Genomic DNA, 17,276 nt, shown 5'->3' with positions numbered 1-17,276 from the left:
CTAACCCTTTTCCACTTTATCCAAAGCTAAAAAAAAAGTGTATTTTAACTATGCATACATGTTAATTTCCTTTTATTCACTCTGAAGTCTAAATACCAACTATTATTGAGCTTACCTTTCTCCAGACATATATTTTTATTTGCCAGGTTCCCCTTTTCATCCACTTCTAGTTTTTTCCATGAGTTGGGGTGTTTCATTTTAACTACAACCTTTGTCCCTTGTTTTCTAAGGAATAAAGAGGTGTTTGCAACCTCAAGGAGACCTCCCTTTTCATGGCATGTCCATAAAGGAGCCTTTGCACAGTCTATAAGGATTGCTGGGCGAGAATGTGAGGGAGAAGATAAAGAGATGCTCAGGCACTTTGAAGTTTTCAAGTGTAGTAGTTTCCCTTCTTCTGTCCATTTCCATTGCTGACTGCGGTTTGTTGCATTGCATCTTCCGACATTTACAACTTTACCCCCAAAAATACATACGCTCTTCTGCTCATCAAAAATCTGAAAGCTCTCTGAAAGAGAATAAATAAATCAATGTAATTGAACAACTCATAAGCCACTCTTGAAAGAATTCATACAATTCTGTGAGCAGTCTGTTATCTCTGTATCATCCACTATCAAAATCAAGCAACAGCACACATATATTTACATATATTTACAGCCAGGATCTGGCTAGAGGATCAGCTTGTGGGCCCCAATATTATAGGTTCATAGAGCCTTGTTCAGTGGACCACCATTTACTGCCCCCATTTACTTGAGAGTTGTTAGTAGGCCCCCAGCCATTAAAAAATCCCAGCCGCTAGTGATGTCCTGCATACATTTTTTTTACAGCATGCACCACAAAACCACAAAGAGATATAAGGAATACTTTCCTCACTGGACCACTAGGACATTTTTTGGGGGGTACATGGACCCTGACAGAGAGGCCATATGGGGTCCAGTTACAGTCAGCAGTCAGCCACTAATGAACAATGCTTGGAATGGGGGGGGGCTTATTTTACAGCCAGACACTAACAACCAATTCCCAAAGACTAATAAAATGCAAAGGTTCTTTTGATTTTTAAACAATACATCATTTACCTACTACCCATCTCTAGTATCAAGAGACATGAAAATACTCTAATGCCGCGTACAGACGATCGGACATTCCGACAACAAAATCCTGGATGTATTTCCGACGGATGTTGGCTTAAACTTGTCTTACATACGCACGGTTGCACAAATGTTGTCGAAAATTTCGAACGCCAAGAACACCGTGACGTACAAGGCGTACGACGAGCCAAGAAAAATTCCAAAAAGTTCGATAGCCAGTGCGGCTCTTCTGCTTGATTCCGAGCATGCGTGGAATTTTGTACACAAGATCGGAATTTACGACAAGGGATTTTGTTGTTGGAAAATTTGAAAACCAGCTCTCAAATTTTGTTTGTCAGAAACTCTGACAAAAAATGTCCAATGGAGCCTACACACGGTCGGAATTTCCGGCAACAAGCTCACATCGAACATTTGTTGTAGGAAATTCCGACTGTGTACGCAGCATTACAGTTCTGCTATCAAATAGAAGAAAAGGTATGGACAAATATCTAGATAAAATAAACTATAAAAGAAAAGAAAGTGACATGACAACCAATCAATTCCACATTGTAATTCTTCTCTTGTAGCTTTGTTAAAATTATACATTTGTGTGGTATTCTGCTGAGACTGTGCTCATGTCTAACTGTAAGACTGCATTCTTCAGAGCCCTTTGTAGATACAATACAATGTGTTCTAAGATGTTTCAAAAAATTAGTGAACACTTATATTGAGGCGCTATAAAAGCAGTTATCCAATGCCTAAACAGACACAATACACTAAATGTATATTGCAATAAATTGTTATGAGTTTTTGGATTTAGGGAAATGAGTGTATTTGTGACACAGTGGACCTAATATTCATGGACATCAGTTCAGTTTCCTTTAGACTTTTTTTTTAAATTAAATGTGACATTAGTTAACACTTTAGGGGTCATACTGCAGTTAAAAACACCCATTTCCAAAATACTTATATGATCACTATCTTTTTTTTAATATTGTTTTTTTCTCACTTCTTGGCAATGTTGTTTACTTCTCATTGCTCCAGGAGTACAGATCACGTTCCTTTCTTATCTTTAGGAGAATGACCTTGGCCCCTGCAGGCAGGCATCCTTTTTTTCTGATTGGTGACATAAACAATTTTCATTTGGAGACCTTTGTTACCAGCTAAGGCTGGAGACACCAAACTCGAAGAAACCAAATCCAAATATAAAGTATATGAATAGCCCAAACTTTTTTTTTTTTTTTTAAATTTTTGAAACTGTAGGGAAAGGTTACAACACCTGCCAGTTTTTTTTTGCTGTCTATGTACTATTGAGGGAATTGTTCCAAAGACCAAACAGGAAGTTATTGGAACTCTCCCAAAGGTAGGGGAATGTCCTCTTTGAGAATTGTTCCTGGAACAAGTGTCCCTATGAGAGGGTTTCCCCTAACCCATAGTTTTGGGAACAATATTACAATTTTGCATTTCTCCTCACTTTCTTTTTCAGTGACAATGGTCACCAGTGTAAATAGAGGGGTGAATCTCTTCAATGGTATACAAACAACAGTAAAAGCTTGAAAAAGGCTCTATCTCTTCCCCAATACATTCTAAACTAAAAAAGGTTTTACAAGGAAACAAAGGAGGGTGCAAACGCCTAGTACATTACCTCCAACACCTTAAAAATTGATTAAAAAACCAAGATCATACTCACAATCATAAAGTAGTAACAAGCATATAAAAACACAACTCCAGCATGGTGGATAACCACATCACTGTAGTTGGAAGCTGACTTGTTTTGGGAGACAAGTCCCTTCCTCAGAGCCTTTATAGTAAAAAAAGGTTTTGCCTGGAGATACACTTTAAGAGACCACTTAAAATGGTAGACCCAATTACAGTACTAGCTTATTAGGACAGTGATATTACAGGACTTAGGCAGGACCAAATTTAACATTAGGCACAATAGGTATGTGTCTATGGGAAGCTGAGGCTAAAAGGTTGTTTTTCCCTGTATTGTTATTTACCACATTTTTTTTTCCATTATCGGTATAAAAAGCCACCTTGTATAAAGTTATTTATACAGTGTCATAATATCCTAATCCATAAAAGCATCATAAAAATAAGCTGTTTGTGTAAAAGTAGTAACTTTAGCAGAGGGGAATTAAAATGGAAACGAAAAACTTGTATACCAACAGGTTCCTTTAGTTAAATACTAGATCCATGTGTGACTAATGCCGCATAAACACGATCAGACTATCCGGCGGACTTAGTCTGGAGGACAAACCGCCATTAAGTCCGCCGGACTGTCCGAACGAGCGGACTTGCCCACACATGTGACTTTTCTGCCGTACTTTTGAAATGAACACGGCTCCAGGTAGCCAGGGCCAGCGAAGGAACCGTCGCTGGCTCCCGTCACCTGGTATGGAGTTAAAGGGGAAGCCCTACTAGGATGCTGGGACTGTGACATCATAATGGGCTGGGACATCATCCGGCGATGTCCCTATATAAGTCACTGCACGCCTCGTGCCTGTCATTGTGGCCAGAGACAGCGACGAGGCAACAGCTCAAGAAGATAAGAAGAGAAGACCGCGACAGCGGCAGCGGTGACAGCGACGACAGAAGACCGGGCCACCACTTGTAAAAGAGCTAGAAGAAGGTGCGGAGGCCCAACAAGAAGAACCGAAGAGGGGGACAAGACCCCCGAAGAGGGGGACAAGACCCCCGAAGTCGGAAGAAGAGGGCGGCGGCGACGAAGAAGAAAACCAGGCTCCTTTCACTAGCTCCTCCGCTAGTGAAAGAGCTAGCAAAAGAGCAGAAGATAGCGGAGGAGTCAGGCAAGAAGACCCCCGAAGATGGAAGAAGACCCCCGGAGCTGTGCAATAAACTATTTTAACCCTTGTGTTTTTTTTACATTTTTTTCACAGGTGAATGGGTAGGGGTACATTGTACCCCATACTCATTCACATAGGGTGGGGGGACGGTATACGGGGGCCCCCTTATTAAAGGAAAAGACCCCTGCCCGCAGACTCCAACAACCAATGGCCAGGGTTGTCGGGAAGAGGCCCTTGTCCTCATCAACATGGGGACAAGGTGCATTGGGGTGGGGGGCACGCGCCCCCCCTTCCCCAAAGCACCCCCCCATGTTGAGGACGGCCTGGTACGGCTCAGGAGGGGGGGTCGCTCGCTCATCCCCACCCCCTTTCCTGACCAGCCGGGTTGCGTGCTCGGGTAAGGGTCTGATATGGACCTAGGGGGAACCACCACACCATTTTTTCAGCATAGGGCTTCCCCTTTAACTTCATACCAGATGACGGGGCCAGCGACGCTTCATTCACTGGTCCTGGCTACCTGGAGCCACACTCAAAATGAGCGGACTTTTCTCCGTGCGGGAAAAGTCCGTTCATTTCAAAAGTACAGCGGACTAGCACACACACGGCTGTATTGTCCGCCGGACTGCGAGTGCGGCGGACATATTTTGGTGAAAAACTACTTTCTTAGTCCGCCGGACTTTTGGGTAAAAAAAGTCCGCCGGAGCCCACACTCGGGATTGTTCCACCGGATTGTTTGATCTTGTGTACATGGCATAAGACTCCAACATATTCCACTGAACCTTTTTATCAGTTAAAGAAAAGCAGGAACTGCACTGGGTCCCACATACAGTAGTACACTTGGATGAAGTGCAGGTTTTCCAAAAATGGCTGCCTGCAGGTAAACAGGTAAGGTTCAAGTTTATATTTGATATGAGTACCTACTTGATCTCAACAAGATTATCTTGTTTTGAATATGTGTGTGGGGAACTCAAGTGCAAATATTAGTTCTATAATAAGACTATATAATTATCTAATGCATACTGTGGTGTCTTATTTTGAATTATTGAAACAACGGCAAGAGCAAGCCATTCTCAATTTTTAGGCTACGTTTACATGTGCAGCCAAATTGCTACAACCTATAAATTATTCAGATTGCTTTCCAGAGGCATTGATAGGCAGTGAGGAGGTGATATGACAATTATTTTAATGGGCCAAGGTGGATGGATTTTGCTGCAAGCACAAAGCAAAACCTTGTGATCATGGAATGTGAACATCCCCATCTCCGGCCAAAAAATAAGGCTCAACCACATTTCTACCTTCTATTCCTGTTCAGACTATAATGTAAAATGTTGTATTTCACATTCGTTTCTGTCTGTGCGACAATGATCACCAGGGCAAATAAAGGAGAGGAAACTCTCCAGTGGGGGGCACAAACAGCAATAAAAACCTGATGGAGATTGTATTCTTCCCCTACTCTATCTAAAGTTATAAAAAGGTTTGTCCCTAGAAATGTGTAGGCAGGTGCAGTTTACTTTCTTTACTGCAGGTTGAGCTCAGCCCAAGCAGCTGCATTCCATCCCTTGAGATTGATGCTGTTGGAGCCTCTAAGACCTGTTGCTACATTGTTTGCTGTAACATACTGTGAATGCACCCGGTAAGGTTGACTTCATGCTAGGTCGCTGTACTGGTTTGAACTACAAATACAACATTCTGTTACTGCATCTGGACTCTGAGTGTTTACTGCTGCTGCACCATACTTCACCTCCCCACATTTGGTGGCAGTCAGTAGGGTATGTGCCTTCTTGTATCAGATGCAGAAGGAGGAGGAGGAACCATAATGGCACCATTAGGATCGGCCCTGGATCTGGTGCCACTGCCCATGTTTAATGGCTCCAATATCCCTTAGGCTGAGTGGGAGGAGAGACTAGAAAGTGTTACCATATCAGGTTCCTGCCTGGCTGATCATGGAGCTGGTCATTAAACCCTTGGAGGATAGCACCGAGCAGTGATGGTGCCAGTAGAGGATCGAGCCAGCCTGGAACAAATTGTTGCATGCCTGAAGGGCCTTTTCAGGGAAAACGTGGTGGCCCCAGAGTTGAGGCAGAGATTTTTTGTCTGGAGGTAGCAGGCTGAGAGCCTCACAAATTTTTTGGTAACACTCTAGAATCTCTGTAACTGCCAGGAGAAGAGGGTTGTATGTGGCTGTTCTGACATCACCTACTGAGGGACCAGTTTGTGGTAGGAATTAAGGCTTGCCCAGTCAGGAGAACCCCGCAGGAGTGAATCAGAGTGCAATCCTTCATCACTTATTATGATACAGTGGTGGACGCAGGTGGGCAGGAACAGCCAAATGCAAACATACATAAATAGGAGAAATTGTGCTTTTTCTGTACTGGTAAAGGGAACCTTTTACCAGTACAGATAAGCACAGTTTTTCCCATTTATGTGAGTTTGCATCTGGCTTTTAATTGTATTAATTTTTATTAAAGATTTCTGCTGCACTTAGATCAGCACCCCCTTTATTTGTTTTATTGCTTTTAAGAGACCTGCTCTGGTCTCCGGAGTAGCCTTTCTGAGTGCATGCTCTGTTACAAGATAAATTGCTGTAGACGTACCATGAACTTGTTGGCCTCCTAATCCTTTTTACTCCCATTATTGCTCTCCCCCACCCCCCTTCCCTGTTTTTGTATATTTGCCCTCAGGGAGTGAATTTTTGCAAACTGAGTCTGTATTGTGCCATATATTTATTTGTCTTTGTGTGCCTCTCTACAAGCAGCCATGGCCTCGTTAGATGAGTTACAATACAATTTACTGCTAGAACAGCTGGACATCCCCTTCCAGGACTATCTTCTATCACAATGGTTGCTGCACCAACTGCTGGAAAAGCACCTAATGGTCTTTGCCACTATTACAGAAGACTACAGTTACACAGAGGCCATTGACCACCCAATGCACATTGGAGATGCTGCATCCATCTGGTAGTCGTACTATCATATTCCCCCAGCTCTGTGCCAGGAGGTCTAGGATTTGCTCCACACCATGTTAAAAAAGCTTGGGCTGCTCTCCTGGTCCTGTTACAAGGATGAAAGTCTGCAATTCTGTGTGGATTACTGCAAACTAAATGCATGTACCCACCAGGATGCCCACCCATTTCCCTGGGTAGAGAAATCGGTTATTGGACTGGGCCAAGCCAAATACTTATCGATACTTGACTTGGCAAGTGGCTGACAGCTACCAGTGCAAGATTAAGATTGCAAAAAGACTGCCTTCATTACACCCCTGGGACTGTTCGAATTTAACCGCATGCCTTTTGGGCTAAGTAATGCCCCCAGCACTTTTCAGCACTTAATGCCTGGGAGACTTCAACTTTTAGACTGTGCTAGTTTACTTGGACGATATCATCATTTTCTCCAAGACCTTTAAAGACTATGTTAAGCATTTGGACCGGATGTTGGTGAATAATACCAAAAATGAAAGAGGAAGTGAACTGGAGCCCTAGTGAGAGCGTACTTCCTATCAGGTTAACCAACATCCCTTTCCTGCAACTCCAGTATATAACATAGTCTCAGAGGGACCCAATCCCATCAAGAGATGTGTCCTCTACAATCTGCTGAGACCCCCTGTGCTTAGAGGTACTAGTGCTACTCCGCCAGATCAAGCAGAAAGAGAGAGGTACTCGACCCTGTGGATGTCCCACCAGTGCAGGAAGTTCCTGTTCAATGGTATTTGCCTCCTCTCTTGCTTGAGCCTCCGGCCCCTACAGACTCAAAAGCAGGAAGCCCCATTACAGCAAATAAGGACAGCTCAGCAACCCCCATGCAAGCTCAACATACTGTCCAAACATGCCTGATGAATTGGACATGGACCCGGTGAAGGGGTTATGGAAGACCCAGTTGACCTTCATACACCTGCGGTCTCAGAGTCGCAACCAGAAGATGATTACTTGCAACGTGACTCCACAGAGGACAACGTTGTTCATTGCCCTTTGCGATCTAACCACAGGCAGCTCCCTGAAGAGTACTCTGATTATGCTGTTTGAATTTCATCCTGTTGTGCTGTAACTATGTTCATTGTAGTCCTCATGTTGTTCTTTACTGCCTTGCAATGTTGAGAACAACATCTCTCAATAAGGTGGAGTGGAGGTAGGTGCAGCCTACTTTCTCTACTGCAGGTGTCGCTTAACTGCAGTGGTATTGCAGAGGGGAGGAAGTTGAGAGGAACATGGTTCCTCTATGGTTTTCTGGGTCACTGGGGGAGCTATCTGGTTGGATCCTGCTGCCCCATGTGACTCTGGTGGCCATCTTGGGTCAGGTAAAGTCTAGTTAAGATCCTGGTTCCCCGGTTAAGTACGCATTTCGCGTGTGGGTAGTGTAGGGACAGGTCACCCATCTGTCATGAACAGTATTAGCGGTAGGCAGAGGTTCCAGACAAGTAGGGAAAGAACAGGGACATACTAATTTTCCTTGAAACCTCCCCATTTGGGCACAGACTGACCAGGTTGCATCCCTTCCCTTGACACTGTTGGAGCATCTGAGACCTGCTGCTACATTGATCGCTGCAACATACTTTGAGTGCACCTGGTCGGGTGGAGTTCCCGCCAGTTTGTTGTAGTGGTTTGAACTACAATTAGAATACAGTTCTCTTCCTGTATTTGGACTCTGGGTGTTTACTGCCGACACACCACGTTGCACCTCTCCAAATACACTAAAGTATTTATTTTTATTATTACATTTATAAGTATGGGAGGAGACGAAGGCAAGAAACTGATCTTCAGCACTGTGTGTTTCTAATACCATTCACTTCGCGACTATTACAAGTACTCAGAGCTTATCTTCTTATGGTTTACAGCCCCTAGAAATAGCCATGAACATCTAGTTGCAATTACCATTTGAACAGTTAAAAATTATATATAACAACTTGGTCACCTCTCCATTTCCCCAAATTGTGACTGGACTTGGATAGTAGAAGCACACTGAGGATCTCCTCACTCAGTTCAGTCTAGTTCAAAACCCTTCCATTACCAAATGAAATCTTACGGTACAGGGAATTACACAAGCCCAATAGCATGTGAAAGTACACATTCCTTTTTCTTCATTTAAAGAAAACTGCATTAATTGATGGGTTTATATCTGCCTGGAATTCAGCTTTAAGTATTTGACAAAATCTTCAGCGCCGAAAATTTCCTTGGGTGTATACACACAAAAATTTGCCAAACTCTGTTTACATTGGTGTTTTTCATAAAAAATCTGTAGGAACTTGGTACATTTCTAAGTCCAATAAATAACTAAAAAATGGAGCTCACAAATGAGAAAGTGGTCCACAGGGTTGTATCATGGTGACTGGAGGGTTACTTCAAATAGAAGCACAGATACAGCGGGTAACAACTGATACCATGATGGATTTTGCACCAAAAGATAATCATAAGGCTAGATCAAGCTCCTTTTGTAATACATGGGACTACTTTTCCTGTTGTAAGCATAATTTGCAGCCCAGTCAAAGCTAGGGTTCCAGAGAGCTGTGGAGGGTGGATACTTGGTTTCCCTAACATCAGCAGTGTTTTCTATTGTTTCTTGCAATCAAAAAATTGAGCTTGTAAGCTATTTCTAGGATCTGTTAACACGTGAACTGGTATAACACATACACTATATTACCAAAAATACTGGGACGCCCGCCTTTTCACACACATGAACTTTAATGGCATCCCAGTCTTAGTCCGTAGGGTTCAATATTGAGTTGGCCCACGCTTTGCAGCTATAAAAGCTTCAACTCTTCTGGGTAGGCTGTCACAAGGTTTAGGAGTGTGTCTATGGGAATGTTTGACCATTCTTCCAGAAGCTCATTTGTAAGGCCCCGATGACGATGAGAAGGCCTTGCTTGCAGTCTTCACTCTTCACGCTTCAGGTCAGGACTCTGTTCAGGCCGATCAAGTTCTTCCACCTTAAACTCACTCATCCATGTCTTTATGGTCCTTACTTTGTGCACTGGTGCGCACTCATGTTGGAACAGGGAGGGGCCATCTCCAAACTGTTCCCACGAGTTTGGGAGCATGAAATTATCCAAAATGTCTTGGTATGCTGACATCTTAAGAGTTCCCTTTACTGTAACTAAGGGGCCAAGCCTAACCCCTGAAAAACAACTCCACACCATAATCTCACCTCCATCAAATGATTTGGACCAGTGCACAAAGCAAGGCCCATAAAGACATGGATGAGCGAGTTTTGGGTGGAGGAACTTGACTTGCCTGCACAGAGTCCTGACCTCAACCTGATATAACACCTTTGGGATAAATTAGAATGGAGACTGTGAGACAGGCCTTCTCATTCACATTAGTGCCTGACTTCACAAATGCTCTTCTGGAAGAATGGTCAAACATTCCCATAGACACACACCTGAACCTTGTGACAGCCTACCCAGAAGAGTTGAAGCTGCTATAGCTGCAAAGGGTGGGCCAGCTCAATATTGAATCCTAAGCACTAAGGCCGCGTACACACGCGCGGACTGTTCGCCCAACCTTGTTCATCAAACAGTTTGACAAACAGTCCGCTCAAAATTAGCATGAACGGACTTGACCACACACGATGAACGAACAGTCCGCTGAAACCGTGCGTGATGACGTGAACGGCACGTACGACGGGACTAGAAAACGACGTCCTATACACTGCAATGCAACCTTCGGCGTGTAAATCCTTTCTGAGTATGCGCGGAACTTAGTTTGACGAACAAGCCTACACACGAGCGGACTGTCCGCTCAAACCAAGTTTCAGCGGACAGTTTTACGGAAATTCCGAAAAACTTTGTTCATCAGACTGTCCGCTGAAACTGTCCGCTGAAGCCCACACACGAGCGGACTGTCCGCTGAAACACTGTTCAGCGGACAAAGTTGGGCGAACAGTCCGCCCGTGTGTACGCGGCCTAAGAGTGGGATGCCATTAAAGTTCATGTGCGGGAAAGGCAGGCGTCCCAATACTTTTACTAATATAGTGTATGCGTTATGGATGTATAAGAACTGCAATACTGTAAACAGATCACATAGCACTATTTCTAACAGCAAGAACATTGGGGATAGTAAGAAACATTATGGCAGCCCACACACTGAGCATGTTTTACTTTTGGCCCTGTGAGAAGCCTGATCCAGGAGCATCTTCATACATCGGGGAGGCATCATGCATCTTTTTGATTATCCTCTTTGCAAAATACTTTTATATTGGAGTATTTTCAGTATACCAATACTCAGTTTTTTTGTTGAGCACCACTGTAAGTTGAAAGGAGGTCAGCTATTGTTAACTGTGTGGTTCATGAACTCTACAGTGAAGTCCTATGGTGAACCATTTATTAATCTCTGGTTGGTATGTATTTACTGTGCATTGAATGCAACTCAGCACAAGCATAAACCAGCTGCTAAACCCTTCTTATATATACACACATGTTAAAGAGATGCTGTCACAAACTTTTAAAAAGAATTGCTACTAAAAATTGGGACTACTAATTTGCAGCTTGTTCCTTTCTATAAACATGTTTTAATACATTTGCAATGTGCCTCTGAACTTGCTAGAAAATATTACTACTTTCAACAGAATCAAATCCTTTAGCTCAACCCCTTCCCTCTTTGCACGTCATAGCCCTGTCTAAGTATTCTCTGTGATGGCCCAGCTCCTCTTCTCCTACTTTGACCTCCTCTCATAAATGTTGTCTGCCAGGGCAGGAGTGCAGAGAAATAATATAGAGTGTGACTTTGGTGACAGCTCTGAGTCTGCTGCGGCTGCAGACATCACATACAAAATGGTGGTACCCAACAGTAGTACCAGGGCTTTTGGTTGTCTACGCCAGTGTTTCTCTACTCCAGTCCTCAAGGCGCCCCAACTGGTCATGTTTTCAGGATTTCCCTCAGATGAAACGGCTGTGGTAATTACTAAGGCAGTGAAACTGATCAAAACACCTGTACACAATAATGGATAGCCTGAAAACATGACCTGTTGGGGTGCCTTGAGGACTGGAGTTGAGAAATACTGGTCTACACAAGGTAGGCTTTTACAGGTAAAGAACATGCCTAATGTACATACACATATAATCATGGAGATAATTAATTACCATGATGATTTCCAGGGCTGTTCACATGGCCTTTTGACTTAATGTAGGGTGATGAAGCGTGTTTTATACAATATCAATTTAATGCTTCAAGTAATTTCCCTACAGTATAGACATGTGCGATTCGTTTCGTACGAATTTCCCTAAATTCGTACATTGGGGAGGATCCGAAATACGAATTGCCATGCGTCCAAATTTTGTACGAAATACGAACATTTGTTTACGAATCCCCAGGAGGAAGTCAGCACAGCACAGGGATGGCGGGAGCCCCTCATCTAACGAAAATTCGTATTTCGGATAGGAAATTCTTCAACGGAATTTCGTATTTCGGATAAAAACCAAACTTCCATCAGCATCGACTGTCATATTGAGGTATATTTTTGTCTTTAAATTCATCGTAACGAACCTAACGACAATTCGTATTTCGTATGAATTGAAATTGAATTTCTGAGTACTGCTTGGACCTTGAAGAAGGGGACATACCCCGAAAGCTTGTCCTGAAAAATTGTATGTTAGTGCAAATAAAAAAAAGTATCACGGACAGTACTCAATTTTCTCAATTTCGGACACAACATACGAAGTTCGAAATAATTTTAATATGAACCGTAACGGAACAGAACGAAACGAATTTATTGATGGCACTCATGTCTACTACATTATCCTTAGCAACCTGACTACACATCATTCCATGCAGCTCAGATGGTGGAGATTGGCAGGGCCCCTATTCTTTTGTGAAAATAATCATATCTAATAGACCCCATGCAGCTTTCCCTATTCCAATTGTGGCCTCATTCAATAGACAATGGGAGGAGTAAAGCACAAAAGCCGACCACAACAACCAATCAGCATGCATTTGCTGAAGTCAAAATCAGTCAGCATGGATTCTGATTGGTTATGTGCTTGTACAGTTTTAATGAATTACACTTAATGTTTCCTCACACTTTGTTTCCTGTATACAGGCATGCCCCACTTTTGAGTACAAAATGGGGTTTATTTACTAAAGCTCGAAAGTCCAAAATCAGGCTCACTTTTGCATAGAAACCAATGAGCTTCTAACCCCAGCTTGTTCAATTCAGCTTTGGTAATAAAACCTGGAAGCTCATTGGTTTCTATGCAGAAGTCAGCCTGATTTTGCACTTTCTAGCTTTAGTACAGGCATACCCCACTTTTAAGTACACAATGAGGTTTATTTACTAAAGCTGAAAAGTGCAAAATCAGGCTCCCTTCTGCATAGAAACCAATGAGCTTCCAGGTTTTATTACCAAAGCTTAATTGAACAAGCTGGGGTTAGAAGCTCATTGGTTTCTATGCAGAAGTGATCCTGATTTTGTACTTTGCAGCTTTAGTAAATAAACCCCATTGTGTACTTAAAAGTGGGGTATGCCTGTATGATCAGTATATGTTACACAGGCAAGACAAAATCCTAAATTACTGACACAGGCCACAAAAAATACTGGTATGCTGTAGCTTTACTTATAATAATCAGTATCTGTAGCTATATTCAGATTTATCCATATACCAGTACTTCGCACCATAATTCATGCAGAGATACAAACTGCAAACATAAAAATAAACTTTACAGCGTCTGATTAATATGTTGTAATATGGACTTTTGGCACTATTAATAACCATTTAAAATGTCCTCATAAATCATATTTCAATTTGTGGAAAAAAGTTTCCTCTTTATTGATATGAATTTTTCTAAGTCTGCTATTCAGTAATAATGATGATAAGAGGTGTTTTGTTTTGTTTTTTATCGGACTGAAATATAATGTATTCAGTAAACCATAACAACCCTTTAATAGGTAACTGAAAGTGTACTAATCAAAGCTGATTTCTGATTTACTTTTAAGGGTAGTTGTGCAACATCACTGCTATTAACAGTCTTAATAAATAAATTGACTCAGGTGCATGCAATAAATATTGAAAAATGTATATACAACACGCCACATGCTACAAGATTTAAACACAACTTGCCTCCATTATAAAGCATGGGAACCTTTTTTTTTTCTAAGCTTTTCTAATCTGCTTAACTTCACATTCAACACATTTTGTTAACACATCCTGTCATTCTAAAAACCAAATCACATATTATTAGAAGAAAAAAAAAAGCTGTGGTTTGAAGTGACAGCTATAAAGGGATGCTTCCTATGTACAGGTCATCAGTTGGTCTAATATGCCTAACATGTCAAATAGTAATATAAATAGGAATGTACATAAAATCGCTAAGGAGTATTGCATTCTATAAAAGATATCAAAGCATTTATTCATTTTTTATAAGTCCTAAACCTTTGTCCCCAAGCATTATTTAATTACCTTTATAACATTTATTGAGGCCTACTGAACAATTTGATGGCCCAAAATAATCTATACTCTTGTGCATCAAGCGCTGTGATACCATATTGTATTGCTGCATTGTATAACGCGTTTGTATCATTCCTGGCTTTCCTTCACAATGAAACAGATCTCATAGGATGTCATTGTAGAGCTGAATCATTTACTCCTTCCCTCTTATACCTGTACACATCTGGCTTAGTGATCCCCTGGCTCTCCCTCTCCCCAAACATTACAGTTGTCACTTACCTGTTCTGGGGTAAAACAAGCAGCTCACCAGCAACACACGTAAAATCACATCCATTTTCCACCTCATAGTCACTCCATGCTTCTGTCCAACAAGTTAGATAAGTGAAGCTAGCACTAGGAAGGAAATGAGCCTTCACGCAGGGAAAAAAGTCAGTGACGAGAACTTCCTTCTATTCAATTGTTTTGGGGACTCTGCTAAAGATGGCAGTCTTCAGCATTGATTTAATATCTGTACGTATGTTAGTGTCTGGACCTTCCACAGAGGTCTCACAGCAGAGCAGCCCAGACTGCTAAACAAGCACATTACTATGACCCACCAACCTTGTCCTTCCATACTGCACATGTAAACACAGGGCTGAAAGTGCCCGAGTTTAGCTAAAAGGGAAATTCTTAACTGCCATTAGATTTTTGCTGATCACTTTACTGTACAGCTGCATCTGATGCTTAGTGGTAAACGTATGAGTGCACTTAAAATGTGTTTTCTGGCTGAAAGCAGTTGTAAATCCGGATGCAATGAAACATTCATTCACACAAAAATAAAAGTTGTTGCTACTGATTTGTAAAATAAGAAAAAGTGTATTACTGGCAGCATTCAGTGCAGTTCCAACCGTCCGTTTTTAAAAGTAATGAAAATGAACATTTTATTTGATAGGCTGCTGTGGCGGATTGGACCCCGTTTTCTTTAAAGTGTATGCGTAGCCAATACTTTTTTTTGCAGATTTGGAACACTTCCAGTTCCAGAAGTCACTGTTCGACCATGAATTTTCCACCTGGCTCCTTCAACTCTGAGATTAAAATTTGGCAAGCAAAGTCCATGGATTGAATTTTGGCTGATTTAGTAGGAATCAGTTGAAATTTGAACCGTGTACGAGTTGATAGCATAACTCAGTATTCTCTTATGCCCTGTACACAAGGTCGGACATTCCGACCACAAAATCAGTCGGATTTTTTCCGACAGATTTTGGCCCAAACTTCTCTTGCATACACACGTTCGCACAAAGTTGTTGGAAAATGTGATCATTCCGAATGAGGTGATGTAGAAGACGTACGATGGGACTATAAAGAGGGCAGTAGCCAATAGCTTTCATCTTGTAATTTATTCTGAGCATGCATGGCACTTTGTCTGTCAGAATTGTCTACACACGATCGGAATTTAAACGATCGGATTTTGTTGTCGGAAAATTTTAGATCCAGCTCTCAAACTTTGTGTGTCAGAAATTCCGACGGGAAAAAGTCCGAAGGAGCCCACACACGATCGGATTTTCCGAAAAAGATCTGATCGCACATTTTCCGTCTGAAAGTCTGACCATGTGTATAGGGCATAAGATTCTTTCAGGGTCAATTGGCTCACATTTGAGATCAGTTGGGGATTAGTTTGGAATGCGTTTGAGATGTGTTTACCATGTATTTTCATTGATGTGTATAGTGGGTACAAGCAAATTAATCCGTGTCAAAAGTGACCTTAAACTAGACTTCCAGAATTTTTTTTCTGGCTTGGGGTGGCTTGGGGTAGAGTGAGAGAAGACTATAAGTTCCTTCAGATACAACAAGACAATACTAGACGTGAAAGAAATATCTGTAAATTTGAGGGAAATCCCTGCTTAACCTAAGTTTACATCTATGCGATTTGTTGTGCTTTGGTCATTGCAGAACAATGCAGGACAAGCGCAATCCCACTATTCTCTACGGGGCCCATTCATACCTATGCAAAAAACATGCAGGGGCTTGTTTTGGTGTAACATAGCAAGGGAGATTTACTAAAACTGTAGTGCAAAATCTGGTGCAGCTGTGCGTATAAACCAATTAGCTTCCAGGTTTTATTGTCAAAGCTTAATTGAACAAGCTGAAGTTAGAAGCTGATTGGATATGTCCAGTTTTAGTACATCTCCCTCAGTGTGATTTTTACCCCATAGATTTCAATGGATGAAAAAAGTATGAAAGTGTGAAAAATGCATACAAATGTACTAAAACACATTGAACTGCAAGTGTGAATCAAGTTCAAAACTGGTGTCCCCATTGGAAAATTCCAACTAAACTCATGTTTCGTTGACAGCTGTAGCATCTTGGATTTCCCATCACTCTTGGTGTCGGTGACAATGGTCATCACAATAAATACAGAAGATATATTTACTCAGCAAGTAGCAATACAAACCTGATATGGGTTCTCATCCTTCTCTATTCAATCAAAAATTCATTTAAAAAATGTTTCTTTGTACATATACTTTACATTTTTGACAACAATCTATATGCTATTTATATGTTACATCAGGTGTATGTAGGACCCAGAAAGTAACTAAATTGGTTCAAATAAAGCAAAGTACACCTGGGTTTAAGTGGAATCCCATCCATTTTTTGGATGAGTTAGGCCTTCTGTCAGGATTTTATTGCTGTTTGCCTCTAGGACTAGGAGAATCAATCTCACTTTCTACCCTAATGACTGTTGTAACTGGCACAGAAAGTGAAAGGCGATCTGAGTTGAGGGGGAATCACAAAATGGGGACACCAGTTTCAGGTAAAGCTATCAAAGTTGGAATCCTCCTCACTTGTGTTCCCTAAACAGGAAGTAAAGAAAAATCTACCCAATGGAAACACAGACAGCAACAAAAATTGGAAAGAATTTATAGTCTTTCTTCACTCTACCCCAAGCCAGAAAACTATTTCTGGAAGTCTACTTTAAAGGCTAAGTTCGCTTTTTTTTTCTAAATTCATGCTCCCCTATGCATATAGCATTCATGTACTTTTTTTGCAAAAATATCAA

General features: G+C 41.7%; 1 protein-coding gene across 1 annotated transcript in view; it reads right to left on the bottom strand.

Moving 5' to 3' along the window:
* PTPRB (protein tyrosine phosphatase receptor type B) overlaps positions 1-14,658 on the bottom strand; it is a 196,615-nt gene extending 181,957 nt beyond the window's left edge. The window contains exons 1-2 of the mRNA XM_077468731.1: positions 14,519-14,658; positions 116-505 (exon numbers count right to left, since the gene is read on the bottom strand). Of these exons, the coding sequence (XP_077324857.1) occupies positions 116-505; positions 14,519-14,585 (457 nt within the window). The 5' untranslated portion in view covers positions 14,586-14,658. The remainder of the gene's footprint in view (positions 1-115; positions 506-14,518) is intronic.
* Between the last annotated feature and the right edge of the window lie 2,618 nt (positions 14,659-17,276).

Source organism: Lithobates pipiens, unplaced genomic scaffold (genome assembly GCF_037356315.1).
Source record: "Lithobates pipiens isolate NorthernLeopardFrog02 unplaced genomic scaffold, aLitPip1_a1.2 Scaffold_8, whole genome shotgun sequence".
NCBI classification, from domain to species: Eukaryota; Metazoa; Chordata; class Amphibia; order Anura; family Ranidae; genus Lithobates; species Lithobates pipiens.
Note: the sequence above shows the minus strand (reverse complement) of the source record. Positions and strands in the feature narration are given on the sequence as shown.